Source organism: Episyrphus balteatus, chromosome 1 (genome assembly GCF_945859705.1).
Source record: "Episyrphus balteatus chromosome 1, idEpiBalt1.1, whole genome shotgun sequence".
Classification (NCBI taxonomy): domain Eukaryota; kingdom Metazoa; phylum Arthropoda; class Insecta; order Diptera; family Syrphidae; genus Episyrphus; species Episyrphus balteatus.
In genome coordinates, this window is record NC_079134.1 from 176283647 (window position 1) to 176301408 (window position 17762).

Sequence of the window (17762 nt, forward strand, 5' to 3'; positions counted from 1 at the left end):
TAGTCATGCAACTTTCCTCAATTTAATTCTGAACTTAAACTTCCAAAACAACTATCGCCGAAAACTAATTCAGTTTCATTAAATTGCTAAAACATATGTTATCCGTGGATATAATAAGAAAATGTATGAGTTTTGAGATTCCATTTACATGAATTTATTTAAACAATTTTATTTTTTTTATAAGAAAGCATTCATTAATTTTACATCAAATGAAAACATTCTCCAAACTTGTGCAATATATTATTGCTTAATAAATAAACTTAATATTATACAAATGTTTAACAAAAAAGCATATCTCAGTCAGAAAATTATATATAAATACAAATTACATTTTTTTAGCAAGATTATTTCAAAAATATCGGCAATCAAATGCTTAACAGTAAATTGTCATTTATTTTTTAACAAATTAGTTGAAATGCCTTCAATTTTTTTTTTATAAATTACACTTTTTTTCCTATATTTTATTAGGTAAACAAAGAATCCCAAGCAAACAAAAAAACAACTATTATCTCTAGCGTATATTATTAATTAATGAACTTTTACATAAATATCTGATTTATTCTTGTTTTTTTTTTTTTTGTTAATAATAAATTATGGGCTAGTTTTTTGTACAAGACGAAAACAATTTCTACAAACTGGAACAGGGTTTCCGCTTTCTTGTCCTGGTAATGCTATAGATTTATCAATACAACGAGCACAGAAAATGTCACCACACTTCCAACAATGGCTCTAAAGGAATGACATCATAACGATATAACGTTTATATAATTGGGGTATTACACAAACTAACTCACCTTCTTACTGAATTGATCGAATGGTGTCGAACATGAGCAAGCAGCTACGTTTCTTTGAGATTTCCAATCAACAGCAACTGAATTTATTTCTTCAGAAAGCTTATTAGGATCCACATCTTCGTTAAGCTTAAGTTGAGTTATTAAGTTAATGCAAGAATTCTACAGCAGAAATGATAAAAAGAAAAAAAAACTTACAGAAAGATTAGAAAATGACATTTCTTCTGGTTTGAGAGGATGGTCATCATCAGCAGCTGATAGTTCACTCATTTTCTTATCGTAATTAAATCTGTAAGAATAATGCATTAAGTTCGAGTTTTAAATAAAAGATAAAGTAAAGTTATTACTTATTATCATTCATTTCAGCGTTAGATGCATCCTTTGACTTTGTAGTAGCATCTTGCAGCTTTCTAGCTGATTTTGAAATATAATTTTTGAAACTGGCAATTCGCTGCAAAATATAACAAAAGTTTCTTTTAATAGTTTTCTCAAACTTCTGCCGACGTTAAAAGTTACCTTAGTTAAATGCTGTACATGATCTTCTAATGAAGTGCAATGATCTTTGCTTACTAACAACATGTCATTCAAGGGCTCTCGTGGATGCACACCACTTTCAAATCGACTGTATATTCCTCGCCAAAATCTAATAAGCATACCGTTATTCTATTACCATTCAAAAACCAAAGAAGACAATTTATTGTTTTACTTGATGCACTGAGGTGCTAAATTGGCCTTTATGGTTTCATCAACATCTGGTTTGTATAAGGGATTTATGTATTCATTCAAATGATTTGCCATGAATCCCCAAAGGGAGAATGTACGCTCAGAAAGCTTCAGATCTAAACGGTCTTTTTCACAGTTACCAATAAAGGTTCCGAATTGACAGGAATGTACATGGTCATGTAAAATAAGAAGGAAACGCTCGTTGAACTCAAAAGCATCATTTCTTTGGTTCATCAGCTGCCAAGTGCAATCAAGAAATTGTGTAAAAATTGGTGACACTTCCTTTGCATCAGTCTGAACGTGACCACAACGTTCACTGAATTTATGTCCGAAGGCTAACCAATCTTTTTCAATTAGAGCCTATTTTGTGAAAAAATGTAAGGTAATTATTTTCGTTCATATCATAAATAAGATAAATACCTGAAAGCCTTTAATGGTTCTGTAGTAAGGATCCAACATAAGGGCGGCTAGGGAGCATACTTGTGCTGTTCTATCCCAACCATCCGAGCAGTGGACAACAACAGAAACATTTTTGTCTACAGCATTTGCAATAAAACTAAAAAATAATAAAATTATTAATTCGATTGGAAAAATATAAAATTTAATTTCAATTTAACGCCAATTAAATAATAATAAAAAAAAACGAATCTTCAAACATTTTGTATAGAAAATCTTTCCCTTTCATTTTGGCATCAAACTCTCGTTTTCTACTGCATTAGTAGTAGCATATTTTTGGAAAACTTCCAAATAACCCATAACAATCGATTAAACAGCTCTACAAATTAATATACTCACCTCGATGTATCTAATATTGAGCGTATATGCTTTAACCAACCCGATGACTCCAATGAACTTAAGAATCCACTCATAGTAGGTGATTTCTGTTCACACGTTTCAATCAATTTCTGTAAGCTCGTTCTCTGCACGTGAATATTTTCTATTCCAAGAAAGTGAAATTTTATGTTTTCATAAAATGCCTCATTTTCGTATCCTTTGCCCGCAGCCCTATTTGCCATTGCATTTATCTATGGAATATTTATTGTTATGGGAGGACTGTCTTAATGGATATTCATGTGTGTTAGAACTTACCCTGGGTCGGGTATCAACAACATACATATAATCAGTAGTTTGATTTGTTTTTCGTATAGCTTCAAGCATTTGTTCGTCTTCTAGACATCTGGCGCTGAAACCCGAGAGTGGTTGACTGCATCGACAAATAGACGCCTTTAATAAAATAAAAAAACAACACAAAAAAAAAATCAATTAAAAGAAGGATGGGTGTTTAGAAGATTTCTTCTACATGTTATCCAATAAAACAAATTCATAGTGTATCATTTTTTTTTAAAGTTCTTTAACAAACCTTGTTTGAATGCAAATATGTTAGTGCTGGTAAACGTCCTTTTGAACGAAAACGTGAACTTCCCATCAACATTGCTGTTGTTGCTTCAACTGGAACATAAACTTGCCTAGGGTATGTGTCACATAATTCGTAATTTTGATTAAGTGAGCTTAGAGTCCATTTGTCGTTAGGAATTCGCATTCGCTTGTACTCGTTTTCGAGTTTAAAAAAATCCCATCCAGCTGCCTTAGGGAATTCATCTTTTGTCGGTGTATAGTTGAAGCAATACAGTTTATTTATTGAAACTAAGAACGATGGATAATTTTTGGTTTTAATCAGTTTTCGTTAATAATATTAAACACATGAGTTACCTGGTTGATACAGCTTCATTAAGGATGTATAGACATCATGGCATTCAGAATCTTTAGGAATGACAAATGTTACTGAGAGAAAGGTTTTACACCGTATCAATAATGGAGACCCCGTCGTACTCAGCGGAAGTTTTTCTACGTTAGCTATATGCATGTGAAGAACCTGCAAATTAAATTTTTATATTTCAAATGCATTTTGTCTCGTCATTTAATTAAAAAAAAAAAATAATGTCAAGTACAAACGACAACACTGGTCAACAAAGTTAATCTTTTTTTTTGTCACAAGAACCAAAATACATACACTTTTTTGAAGGTTTTAGGTGAGCTGAACTCAAATCAGAATTCAAATATATTTTATTTATTTATTGAAAAAGAACTGTTATATATGTAATTAATACAAAATAAATCTTTAAAATTTTTATTAAAAATCTCCTTATGTGTCCTTCATCTCAACATATTCGACTTATTTGAATATCTGAGCCCAGACAACTTAATGTAAATATTGTCTTTTTGCACAGCTGTATATTTAAATAATTAATTAACATTTGCTCTTTAATTAAAGAAAAATACAAAAATAAAATTTTCAATTTTTTAAGTTTTGTGTTATCTAAAAGAAATACTTTTATTTCTTATTGTTAATGACCTTAATGTCCGTAATGTAAATGTTTCCATACCTAAATCATGAATGTTCAACCCTTATGAATAAAGAATCAAAATCTATAGGTACTATTGCGTACAGATTACAAAAATAAAATAACATACACTTAAGGTAATCGATGTAAATTAAATTATCACAGGAAGTGACAACGTATCCGGAATAAAATTTCTATTTGATTTTCTTCAACAAGAAGTTCCTTTAGTACTTCATTGAAGCATTAAAGAAAATCCATTGCAGTGCTGGATATGATATCATTATAAAAGGCAATTAATTGTTAAATAATACCTACATCATTTTCCCATAACATATAATAACGATTGATTTTATTAATTAAAGTTATCTAATACATATGTTTGAAATGTTTCATTAATATTTTTTTTTTTTTGGCACTCGCACTAATCGATTTAGGGTGGCGATGACAAAATTTCGCGAAATTATTTCGTAGTTCTTGTTTAAAGAAGTCATCAACATATCATAAATTAAACATTTTACTAAACTTTGTGTTATAATAATAATTTTAAGGGCCATTTGCTGAAACGAAACTTAAATAATTAATGTTGAACGTAAACTGTCACATAAGGATTTATGTTGAACTTAAATGCTTAAGATATTAAATCCTAAGCGGGCTTTAGGTCTTTATTGAATCTAAAATCTTCGTTAAATAAATAAATAAATCTTCTTCAATAAAGACCTAAAGCCCGCTTAGGATTTAATATTTTAAGTAGTAGGTCACGAAGATAGAAATTATTTAAATACTTAAGTTTCGATTAAAGGTACAAAAATGAGATATAGGTAACCTTAAACAAAATATTGCCAGAAATTATTAAAAAATAATTTGATTTTAAAGCCGTGACCCAATTTTTACACTAACCTATGAGTATTTTGTCATCATTCAACGATTTGAAGAGAATATGCTTGATATCCAAAAAAGATAATAAATCTTCTAAGCATTTAAACCATTGTCCCTTTAAAAGAAAACAAAAAAAATCTTTAATAGGTACTCGTTTAACTTGATTATCTTATTCTGAAACAAAACATCCACTTTGTAAACAACAACGCTTTCCATATTCGATTCATTATTATTTAGGATAAGTAGATAATATATGTATGTAATATGTACATACATTCATCATTCAACTTACATTCTCCCCACACAAAACATTGTCATCTTTAGAATTTTTCTTGGCTTCAATCTTAGAAAAATCGATGGCCAATATAAGCAATGCGTGTGTATGAACATAATGTAGTCAATAAAAAGAAAAAGAAGCAAATAATATGGAGCATCATTGGACTTGTAAAGTTCGTGATTCAGTTTCAGACTTTAGAGTAGTACTTCAAAGAATGTGATGACTAAAGTTGGAAATTTGTTTTTTTTGTAATAAAATTTTCTTTTATAGCGATATATGTAAGTAAGGTACATATGTATAAAATGGTTTTAAAAGATTTTTTTCATAAAAAAAACAAAATTTTTTATTCATCTCTTAATTTTTTTTATAAAAAATTTAAGCACTTTCGCTATTTCTCAAGGCATTTCAGCTTTATTTAAATAATAATATTTCTTCTTCATAAGTCTTTGATTTTTTAAAATCCAATTTAACATTTTCCCCGTTCACTATCGTAAACTTTCTTACTAAATTGCACATTTTGTATTCTTTTATTTTTTTCTTACTGAGCCTTAGGACACATCTGTCACATTTTCAGAAACCTGCAATACAAAAAACCTCTTAAGAATAAACTGTGCTTTTGTATGAATTGTTTTGTGACATTTTTATACTGAATTTCTTTTGTATTCTAGTGTTGTGGCCTATTTATGAATGTAAACTCGAATGTTTGTTTTGTCAAAGTGTTGTGGATTTTAAATTAGGAAATCATTTTCAGTTTAAATAATATTAACATTTTTTTGTGGAATAACAAAAAAATAGCAAAGAAAAGTACTTTCAAGGAGTTGAAAATACAAACAATAAAAAATCATATCACGAATTCCATCACATTGAAATTTCGTTACAAAATCATTGCAGTGGAAAATCATACACGATTCGTTTATAAATACTGTGATAGATTCAAAAAACAGTGACGATGGATTTTTTTTCATTTTTTTTTAGATATATGTAATAGTTCTTCCCAAAAAATAGATCTATGATATCTTATCTATGCCCAACCGTGCTAATACCGAAAACAGCATTAATTTTCCTTTAGCAGCTCTATTTTTAAATTATTTATTACATACAAATACTGTTTTCTATGGAATTAATATTTGATTAATTGTATTTAAATTGAACAAATTATTCTTTATTAAAAATGAACGAACATTATTGAAAAAGATTTGAATCGAGAATAATAAATTTTCTAAAAACAAGTTTTGATATAAACATAAAAACATTCTCAGTTTAATTATTAATTGGCTTCAACAAAAAATGCATACAAATTCATACAAAAAAGTTTTTTTTTTATTTTCATATTGCTAACTGAACCGAAATAAAAAATTCATTATAAATAGCTGCGTTCCTTTGGGAACATTTAGCTTAGTACTTCTTGTTGCTTTGAACTACTTTTTCAATAGAGACAAAATAGTTCAAAGAAGCTTTAAGTACTAAGCAGTAGATAAATGTTGCCAAAGGAACGAGCTTATGTCTGCAGTAAAACTTAAAAAACAGACGTGAAAGCAAAATCGAACAAAATTCGTATAAAATCACACCCAAAATATGAAAATGAAAACTTCTAATAAATTAGAGCTCCTAGAATGGAACCAAAGTTTATTGAGATCAAATACATATTTTTGGAAAATGTTAATAAAAAATAAGAAAAACTTAAAAATTGGTATGAACATGTCCACAAATGTGAAAAATTAAATATTTCAAAATCTAGAGCTGCTAGAAAGTAACTAAAATGATTGTTAATATACATAAATCTTTTTGGAAAATTTTAAAAAGTTGAAAATTGCTGACCAGTATTATATATTTCATTGTTCTTTTGAATAAATCGCATTTGATCAAAAACTTATATTCAAAAATGCTATTTATTTTGTTCAATATTTAAGTTTATATTTTTGACAAAATTTATTTTTTAGAAGCCTTAACCAAAGATCATATAACTTGTTATATGATCTTTGCCTTAACCCTTAAAAACTCAGTAAATATATAAATTCAATTATTGGTTAATATAAATTTTACTTGATTATCGACAAATTAAGACATCAAAACAATGTTAACCTTCAGCATAAAAACAAATGGTTTTAGGTGAAAAGTAACAATTTACTTACCCATGTTTCTTTGTTTGTGTCCGGCTCAACAAATATTAAATGAGTTGCGGTCAAATAAAGTGTTCCGACAATCGGGTTTTTTGAATTGTAACGATCAATCATTCGTACATTCTCAACCTGAAATTAAATAAAATTCAAATTTTACAACATTTCAGAAAAAAGCAAAGCTAAAAAATCGACTTAAAAATGAAAACACAAGACCATCAGCAATAGTAAAATTATAAATCTGACATTAGTTGACATTAATTTTAATCACATAAAACAGAGCCTTTTCACCACAAACCCCAAACAAAGGACCTAATTTTTGTATGAATGAATACAATGCATTGTTTAGCACCCCGCTGAAACAAAGAAAACTACAGCTTCTTGGAACAAAAATGTAGAAGCACTTGACGTTAATAGCAACACGCTATTTACATAATGTACAATACATACCTATCTACATTATTGTGCATTTAAGAAAAGTTTTAGCAAGTAAAAAAATAATATAGAAAATAATGTTTTTGACCTTAGTTTTATTTGTGGTATATTTACTATGTTGCTTCTATGTATATAATATAATTTAAATAACAACAGTAAAGTAAAGTTAAAGAGCGGTTTTAATCCCTTTTTTTTTTAATTTTACAATTGAACTTTTGTTCAAATTATATGAAATTCATTTGGTAAAAATAAAATAGAGCATTAAATAAATTATTGTGAAAGAGTCGGAGAATATTTTACAACAACACCTTCAAAGATCAACTCGTGGAATGGAGAGATGACTCAAAGATGCCATATGCGCTATAGGAAATGAATAAAATTGTTGGAAAGAATTGTCACTTATTTCTAATTTTTTACTTTTTAATTCTTAAAAAATCAAAAATTATCTTTATTTTAATATCAGATTTCAGGACTTGAGTTGTTATATTTTGTTTAGCTTTTTTTGGTTCGTAATACTGTTGCAATTAAGCATTTTTATATGTTGTTCCTTTGAGAAAACCAAAGTTACTCTATTTTTTTCAGATTTTTAAAGTGATTTTTTAAGGTCGCACGTATCGAGTTTATCAAAAAATAATTGTTTTATTTTGATTTATTTTTTTTTAACAAAGTACCTAAATATTCATTTCTCAAAAAAAACACGAGAGAGCATATACCCTGTGGGCAGTTATGGTAAATATACAGAGTATTACGTTTCTGAAAGTTGTTTGATTAGTTTTTAAATGGAAATAATGTACAAATATGTATTTATGCATTTTTTAACTTTTTTTAAAAGAAAGTAGGCAAATGTGTTAAGATTTGCATTTGACAAAATACTGTCCATTAAGTAGGCATAGGTACTAACTGTTTAAATTTGTATTTTTAAATAATGTTGTATTTGTCAGTTAAAAGAAAACTATTTTTGAAAGAGATTTTGAACAGTTATTATTTATAAAATCGATACGTGCGACCTTAAAAAAAAAACTTTAAAAATCTGAAAAAATTGAATAACTTTAATTTTCTCAGAGGAATAAATAGGATTTTCTGGTCCACCCTAATAAATACGAACAATTTGTAATTACTTAATTTTTTTAATAGAATTACAATAATTTTTGGTTGTGAGTGGAAATAATGTTTGGGGATATCATAATTTTTAATTTTTGCCTCCTCAACAATTTTTTTGACTTGGCTGTATTGTTTTGTGCAATTAGCCGATAAAGTAAGGTGTTTCTCCCCGGTTTACTGCCTATTTGAGACTGATAAAATAAAGAATATTTTAAAGAAAATACATATGTACATACATACCTACAATTTAGATGAACGTTTGGTAAATATGCAATAGGTGTTTAACCAAGTGAATTTTGTATGTAGTTGGATTTTGTTTTTAAATTTACTGAATAATTACTTTTAAATATTTAATCATCGTGAGTAAAAAATATGTCTTAAATCAGCTCCAAATAATAAACAAAATAATTCCTTCACGTTGTTTAGAATTTCAAACTCATCTTTAAAAGGCGTTTTAACTGAATAAATTTGATTTGCATAATACGTCAATAAAAACTAAGACATTGTAGATTGAAACCAGTCACTACATCGACTATTCGGGATTAGTGCAATTATTCCACTTAAATTATGTATACAAACAATTTCTTTAGTAATTGAAATCAGGGCTGTACTTTATTTATGTTCAAAGTTTATTCAGTTTCAACTTGGCTAAAAAAAATTGAAACATGAAACATCATTTCCATCCAATAGAAAAAAAAAAAAATCCTTTGGTCATTTGTGTTTTCAACACAAGTACGTAAGAACTTAAAAAAATTAAATACCTACGAATACGAAACCCTAGAGATACTTTATCATCAATTACAAATCTTCTATGACGTCACCCACAATTTCAACGACTCATCACGAAATAGATTATTGTGTGTATGTGTTTTGTTTTCTACCCAATAAATTTTGAACCATTGACATAAAATTGAATATACAAAATTCTCATCTTTAAATTACTATATTTTTTGGGTAAAATAATAAATGTTTCCTTAAAAAATCGATATTAAATCATTACAAATTACATTTGCTGTTTATTTGCTCACTAGATAGATACACATGTAGGAAATGTTTGTGAAAAATATATAAAACCTCATGTGTTGGTAGGTCAAGTATGTAGCACATAGGAAAATGTTTCTTATCATTTTTTACTCAACACAAAAAGGTATGAAAAGATAATTATTTAATTAGCTTTGCTTATAAATTTTTTGAATTATTAAGAATGATCCAGACTATATTAATTGTGTTGAACGATAAGGCAACCGCCAAAATTATTACGAAAACCCACCTTTTTAATCACATTGTCTCCATTATAGTAAATGGGAGTCTCTTGAAATTCTTCTTCTATCCACGAAACAACTTTTTCCGAAACAAAAGGAGGAACTGGAACTCCCCACAAACGTTTATTTACATCCGGTTCATCTGTTTCTGGTGATATATTATCAAAACTTAAACGAAGTGCCGAGGTTGGTGATAATTGACGTTCAATTTCGTTAAACTTATTCATGAATTTCGTAAAATCCATAATTTGGATGACTCTTGTTAAATTTAATGATTCCTGCTATTTATGCAGATGGTTTTCGTTGCAATGACAAATAATTCCGTTTTTTTGAAACCAATATTTTATTTCCACCGACAATACTCCGAACAAATCTAAAGGATAACTGAGTAGAAAATCGTTGATACAAAGTTTTCACTGTAAAGCCAATAAAAGTTTCCCCTTTTTGGCGCAGTCGTAGATATTACTTTGCAGTTTGGGGAAAGAAAACTTTATGCGTGCATTGAATGTTAAGATAAAACTGCACATTGATGGGATGCAATAGAAAGCTGTTGAACAAATCAAACATTGTCCGAAGAATATCTTAACATTGATACACTGTGTTCATCAGATTACATTTGTTACATATGAAACATTATAGGTTTTCATAAGGCAATAAAGTTTTGTTTTTCTTTTGATATTACGTTGTATGGAATTTCCTTTTACTTTCCTGTTCCAAAAGAGAATGATTTTGTTTTGAACAAGGAAGGAACTACCATGCGCATAAGATAACGTGTTAATTTTACCCTTTATGAAATGAAATGGTAAATGTTTGACCTGATCTTTAAAGCACTTTATATGAAAGATTTTGTAAGTTTCTTGCCCTTGAAAAGAGGAAATAGAAGTCGTTGTAATACTTTTAGAATAGCATGACACTTAGCCTACTTTCTAATGTCTTTCAATATAGACAATATAAGATCCAAAAGTGTTTCGAATGCACATTGTCTTCTAAAGAAGGAAAAAGCTACTAAATACAATCAACGCATGTATAGGTTGAAAAGTATTGTTTTGAATATAAATAAAATTTGCATCAAATAAGCTACTATATAGGTACTGCATATTATACAAAAATTGCAACTTTTTTAGAGAAATATTCGATTTTTTCCTTTGAACTTGAATTACTTTGAAAAAAGGGGATTTATAGTTTTAAAACTAGGGACATTATTTTAATTATTTATTTTTTTTTTTTTATAAAAACGTATAAATTATATCCGCACTGCTTTTAAAGTAATAAAATAAATATAAAAGTTTTGTTTTGCGAATAAAATAATATAAAAAAATGAGAAACAAATCAGTTTAAGAAAAAACTGGAATAAAGTTAGATAAATCAAAAAGTGAATGATTACAGTTTTGACAACTCTTCTAATTCCTAGTGTAGAGCTAAAACTAAAGCAATATAAGGCAGGTCAGCAATCATAACTTAAGAGACACCGAGACTACTCATAAGTTCTATGAATAGTGTGGTTAATTCCATAAGTTTTTTGGTGAATGGGTTTTAGGTCTTTTTGTCACAATGCTTCATCTATACAGGGTGTCCCAAAAGTAATGGATCAAACGAAGTATGCTGATAGGGGATCTTAAGGGCTCTCAAAATTTGGTAACTTGTACATCCCAAATCCTTACGGTTTTCGATTTAATGCGATTCTTGTGAAATTTCGAAAAATCCTTACTTTGCAACAGTATTTTGCTTCCTGCGCCCATAATTGATTTTTGTTTTTTAAAATTCGTTTACGAAAACATTGCCAAATAATTAGGAACAATTAATTAATCAAAATATTTTTTATTCCACACGCCACATCGCTGCAAATTAACTAACAGTTTCATATTTTATAAAAAATCTATTTCTAACTTTTATTTGAGAGCAACACCGCAAAAAAAAATTTGTACGGTGTGAGAATTGTTTATTATTTTAAAAAGTTGCCCCGTTATTCTAGTTTTCAAAAATGTATAAAAGTTTCCAAAGTTGCAGTTAGATCACAAAATATTACAATTTGAATTCAACAAAACAGAAATTTTCAGAGCAAAAACACAAACAAAAATAGAAGCTTTTGTTCAAAGAAAAATAAACAAATAACAGTTCGAGAAAATGTGTTTATTTTTGGTTGTTTTTTGTTCTGAAAAACCCTCACACCGTACAAATTTTTTTTGCGGTGTTGCTCTCAAATAAAAGTAAGAAATAGATTTTTAATAAAAAATATTTTGATTAAGTAATTGTTCCTAATTATTTGGCAATGTTTTTGTAAAAGAATTTAAAAAAAAACAAAAATCAATTATGTGCGCAGGAAGCAAAATACTGTTGCAAAGTAGGGATTTTTTAAAATTTCACAAGAATCGCATTAAATCGAAAACCTTAAGGATTTGGGATGAACAAGTTACCAAATTCTGAGAGCCCTTAAGATCCCCTATCAGCATACTTCGTTTGATCCATTACTTTTGGGACACCCTGTATATGTACATGGACGAAACGTTATTTCGCCCATTCACCAAAAAACTTATAGAATTATAAAGAAGGTCACCAATATCAATAGATAGTGTGGTTAGTATAATAATAGAAATAATTTTTTACTTGCTCTATAGGGCAAGTATTGGTTTCGTGTAGAAAAAAAAACGAGGTTTTAATCGAAACCAACATTACGATGATGGAGAAGATCAAAAAAGTGGTTTTCGTCATGCCGTCCGTCGGTCTGTGCGTCCATCTGTACATCGAGCTAGGGCCTAAACGGATGGATGAATTTGCTTGAAACTTGGTACAGATGATTTTTACGTAATTCCCTAGACCCGTTTTTTTTATTTTTTTAATATCTCCATTTTAACGTATACCTCCCATATAACGTTTTCGAGGTATTACAAATTTCTCGAAAACGGCTCTAACGATTTCGATCAAATTTGGTGTGCGGAATACTCTTATTGATTCTAACAAAACTGCGTTTTTAGTTTTTCTCAAAAAATGCGGAGAACGGAAATATGGCTTTGCCGTTTTTCAAAAATTGACATATTTTTTAAGTTCATATATTTCATCAAAGCATTAGTTATTTTATTTAAAATTTACAGAGATCATTAAGTATAAAATGTTAAAAAAAAAATATTTTTAAAAACATTTTTGAAAAAAAAAAAAATTTTAATTTAATTTTCAAACTTTTGATTTTTTTTTTTTTTCTACAAAATCTTAAATTTCCAATAGATATTTAAGATAAAGATACTGTGAACTACAAGAGCAAGTACGTGCGACCCAGTCGTGCATTTTATTTTTTAAATAAAGGATAAGCCCTTTCTGATCCGAATCAGCTAATATTTACATATTCAATTCATTTTTCTATGTACTACTGTTTAAAATTATATTTTTTCTCCAAATAAAGAGATATTATGATCTTTCACGGGAAGTTCTTATTTATCACCTTCAAAACTTTCTGATTCCAAAAAAAAGTAAAAGCACTGCAAGCTGGAAACCAGATATGATTGATAAAACATTTTTAATAAAGGGGCGTATTAGTACGTATGTTGGTCCACACACTCAGCCTGAGACATCCGCTTTTAGTCATATTTGGTTATTTTTGGTCTGATTCTGTTCCCAACTTCAAACATCGTGCTATTTTATGTAGAAGAGGAGTGCTCACGAGTAAAAAATATCCCCACCCCGAAAATCAAAATTGTGGTGATTTTTGAATTATCGTAATAATGTAGTGTACTAACCTCTAAAACTAGCTTTGTCTAGTGTCTTTAGTGTAATGGAAAAAGTTTTTCAACTTAAATGCAAGGTAAATAGTCTAAGCATCACTAAGCGCAGTAGAGGAAGATCTCGTCTAAGGTGGCGTACGCAAGTGGAAGGGGACATCAATCAAAATGGCGTGAGAAACTGGGAGCAGCTGGTTATAGACAGAGTTGGCTGTAGAAGGTTCTTTGTTGAGACTCAAATCCACAATGGATTGTAACCGACTTAAGACGCTGGTCACCCTAAGTACGTAAGTAGACATCACAAATAATTGCAATAAGGGAGTCTGATTATCAGATTTGCGACCCTGAATTAGCTATAACTCTAGCCATACAAATAAATAAATATATACAATAATTGAATCGTTTATTTTCAAAACATGATAAGCCCACTTTTTTTCAAAATTCGTTTTTTTAACTGAATATGTTCTTGGGGGATAACCACACCTGCCTTCAAAATATGAAGCATCTACTCAGTCTATATTCGATTTTACAGCTAAGCAAAAAAAAATTTTATTGTCAAAACATCATAAAAGTCCCGGACTTATCATCTTTTGAAAATAAACAGCAACTTTTTTATGAGTAATTGACTACACATAGAGAAGCTGACTACTGACTCAAAATCTTAAGTTGAAAGCGTCTTTCAAGTAAATTAACTACTCGAAACATTATATTCTATTCCCAAATGCAATTGTTTGATAGACTGAGGCTTTAAAAAAATTGTATATTAATTTTAAAACTAATTTCACATTCGTTTATTTTCAAAATATGATAAGTCCAAAATCGTTTTTATTTTTTAACTTTTAAACAATCGGCCCAAAAAGTAAATACCAAACGATATTCTGTAGCTAAGTAAAAGTTCTACAAAATATATTTTTTATACATTTTGCTACACTTAACAAAAGAAAATAGAACGTTTTTTTCTTCTCCTGAAAAATTTGAAATCATGGACTTATCATGTTTTGAAAATAAATGATTCAATTATAAAAGTAAAGTATTTAAATAGTTAAAAATATTTGGGTTAAGATTATAAAAAAGTAACGCATACACCACAGTGATAATCTTAGTTTCCTCTAATTTAATCACTGGCTGAATGGTAAACCATATGTAAACAACTGGAGGTGGACAAACGACAAACATTTTTTGAAAAAAATTGTATTTTTTATATTTTAGGGGACTTTGAATTTTTAGTACAAAGCTTGTTTTTTGATTATCTTCTAAACATAGGGTGGACAAACGATGATTTTTTTATTTGTATCAATTTTTCGAAGTGGACAAAGGATCAGCACGAAACACGTCGCCATCCACTTTCAGAATTTTCATATCACGCATCTGACCAATCAGAGCCTCTTAAAGTTCAGAATTTAAACTCAGCTGCGTTGAACGCGGAGATTGACAGTGGTAAGTTACGCTTTTACGACATAAGGAAGCATTGAGTTTTAGAAGCATTAAATTAAATTCCCCAGATCATTTTAGATCAGAATTTATTGTGCTAATTATACGTTGACGTTGGAGCCCAACATCCGAAACGCGGTTCGAATTTTGAAAAGAATATGAAAAGCTAAGAGCCAAACAGTTTTAAAGTTTCAGACAGTAAATTATTAATAAAAATGAGGAAGAGAGTGGGAGGCAAAACGGCGCTCTAGGGCGCAACAGTATTTATTTTGTGGGTATCGGAATCGAACCCATCCAATACAAATTGTATTAATCGGCCCGAAAGCTAATCAATTTCTAATATAACGAACAAGAGATTTATTTAATAAAAACTCGAAATGTGAAATCAGTTTAATAAAAATAATTGAATAATTTTTAAAAATTGAATACAAAATTACAACTTGAATAGACTTTTCAAGGTTAAAATCTTAAGCAATTTAAATTGTACTTTTTTTCAGATGTGTATGCGGTAGGAAAGATACTCATATAAATGATTAGATGATATGTAATTGGAAGCATACAACAGATTGTTCTTATATTTAAATTAGATCTTGTAAAACACAATTTAGTAAAAAAAGTGTGCTGATAAGAATTCAGCTCGGTTAAATACCTATCTCATTCTTTTCGAACAGATTTAAGTCTATTTTTGTGATTTTTTACAGCAACAGATTAAATTATAACAACTTAAGTTAATTAAAGTATTAAGATTTTTTTTTAAGGAAAGTTTATAATTTTTATTCTTTTGTCTATTAATAGACCAGTGCCGATGCCTTCAAAAACATTAAAAAGTACAAAAAAATCATAGTAGGATGAAACCCATTGGAAAAGGAGGGGAATATGATAAGAATGAAAGGAAAAATAAATTACGGGCGAGCCGAGTTCGGGAAGTGGGTGGGTTGAGTTTTTAATGGTAAAAAATGGTATATCTCGATTTCCGCCAAAACTACAAATCCTATAGAAAAAAGTTGTATGGCAAAGTTGTAGGTAGTAAAAAGATCTACAACTTTTGTACAACAATTTTTTCACATAACCTCAAAATTTATGTGAAAAATTCAAAAAACCGTGTTTTTGGTTTTTTATTTTTATCTTTTTCAAAAACAAAAATTTTTCTACGAAATTTGGTGAAAACCTACCTTATTATATCCCAAATACACTATAATTTATTTGATTTAAAATATTAATTTGTTCACCTTATTTTGACTTAATACCAAAAAAACAACCTAATTTTCAATCGAAAATTCACGTGTCAAAATATCAGCTTTTTTCAAAAAGTCGGTGGGTATTTCGTTCGTTAAAATGTCTATTTTCTGATGGTGTAAAAAAATTTTACATTAGTATACTATAGAACATGTTCTAGTAAAATTCAAAAAATGAAAAAAGCTTGAATTCGAAAAAAATTTTGTATCATTGTTTACAATTTTGGCCTATTTATTCAAATTTACACTTTAATTACTCAAAAAACGTTAGATTTCATGTAACATTGATTAATCTTACGTTTTTTGAGTAATTAAAGTGTTAATTTGAATAAATAGGCCAAAATTGTAAACAATGATAAAATTTTTTTTTCGAATTCAAGCTTTTTTCATTTTTTGAATTTTACTAGAACATGTTCTATAGTATACTAATGTAAAATTTTTTTACACCATCAGAAAATAGACATTTTAACGAACGAAATACCCACCGACTTTTTGAAAAATGCTGATATTTTGACACGTGAATTTTCGATTGAAAATTAGGTTGTTTTTTTGGTATTAAGTCAAAATAAGGTGAACAAATTAATATTTTAAATCAAATAAATTATAGTGTATTTGGGATATAATAAGGTAGGTTTTCACCAAATTTCGTAGAAAAATTATTGTTTTTGAAAAAGATAAAAATAAAAAACCAAAAACACGGTTTTTTGAATTTTTCACATAAATTTTGAGGTTATGTGAAAAAATTGTTGATATAAAAGTTGTAGATCTTTTTACTACCTACAACTTTGCCATACAACTTTTTTCTATAGGATTTGTAGTTTTGGCGGAAATCGAGATATACCATTTTTTACCATTAAAAACTCAACCCACCCACTTCCCGAACTCGGCTCGCCCGTAATTTATTTTTCCTTTAATTTTCATCATATTCACCTCCTTTTCCAATGGGTTTCATTCTACTATGATTTTTTTTGGTTTCAAAAATTATTGACCCTGGTCTATAAATAATTATAATTGAAGAAAGTCTTTTACCTTTGCCAGTTTAATGTCATCCATATTTTTTTTTTTTTTGATACAGTGGCTACTTTAATCGAAGACAAGGAAACAACCAAATAAATAAACTCAAATTAATTTACTTTTTGATAATTTGTTTTAAATGCGCACTTTTTTTAATACAATATCGTCTGATAAGTTTCCTTTAATTTCTTTAATTTTTGTTGAAAAAAAACACAAAAACTTTTTCCTGTATTGACCGATGTCAGCTAGACAGGCGAAGGAAAACAAAAAAAATGATGTTTTTTTTTTGTTTGGCAAAAAAAAATTGACAGTGACAGTTGTAGTGATGGGCAGAGCACTGAACGATATGCATGAAAACGTTCAGAGAGAATTTTAAAATAATGGTGAACCTACATTTATTTTTTTACTTTCATTTTCTAAATACATAGTCATATAAATACATACATCA

At 28.6% G+C, this 17762-nt stretch overlaps 1 protein-coding gene across 2 annotated transcripts; it reads right to left on the minus strand.

Moving 5' to 3' along the window:
* Positions 1-555: 555 nt before the first annotated feature.
* On the minus strand, positions 556-17486 carry LOC129919905 (myotubularin-related protein 8). Of its 2 annotated transcripts, none has more exons than XM_056001022.1 (13): positions 17330-17486; positions 7142-7258; positions 3225-3387; positions 2875-3158; positions 2604-2738; positions 2310-2539; positions 1935-2070; positions 1498-1874; positions 1308-1434; positions 1139-1242; positions 990-1080; positions 795-920; positions 556-729 (listed from the first exon to the last, which is right to left on the minus strand). In XM_056001022.1, exons 1-13 carry the CDS (start codon positions 17351-17353, stop codon positions 592-594), a joined length of 2052 nt encoding a protein of 683 aa, XP_055856997.1. In that variant the 5' UTR covers positions 17354-17486; the 3' UTR covers positions 556-591. The 2 variants fall into 2 exon arrangements, with proteins under 2 accessions (XP_055856997.1, XP_055856989.1); XM_056001014.1 differs by lacking the exon at positions 17330-17486 and adding an exon at positions 9933-10324.
* Between the last annotated feature and the right edge of the window lie 276 nt (positions 17487-17762).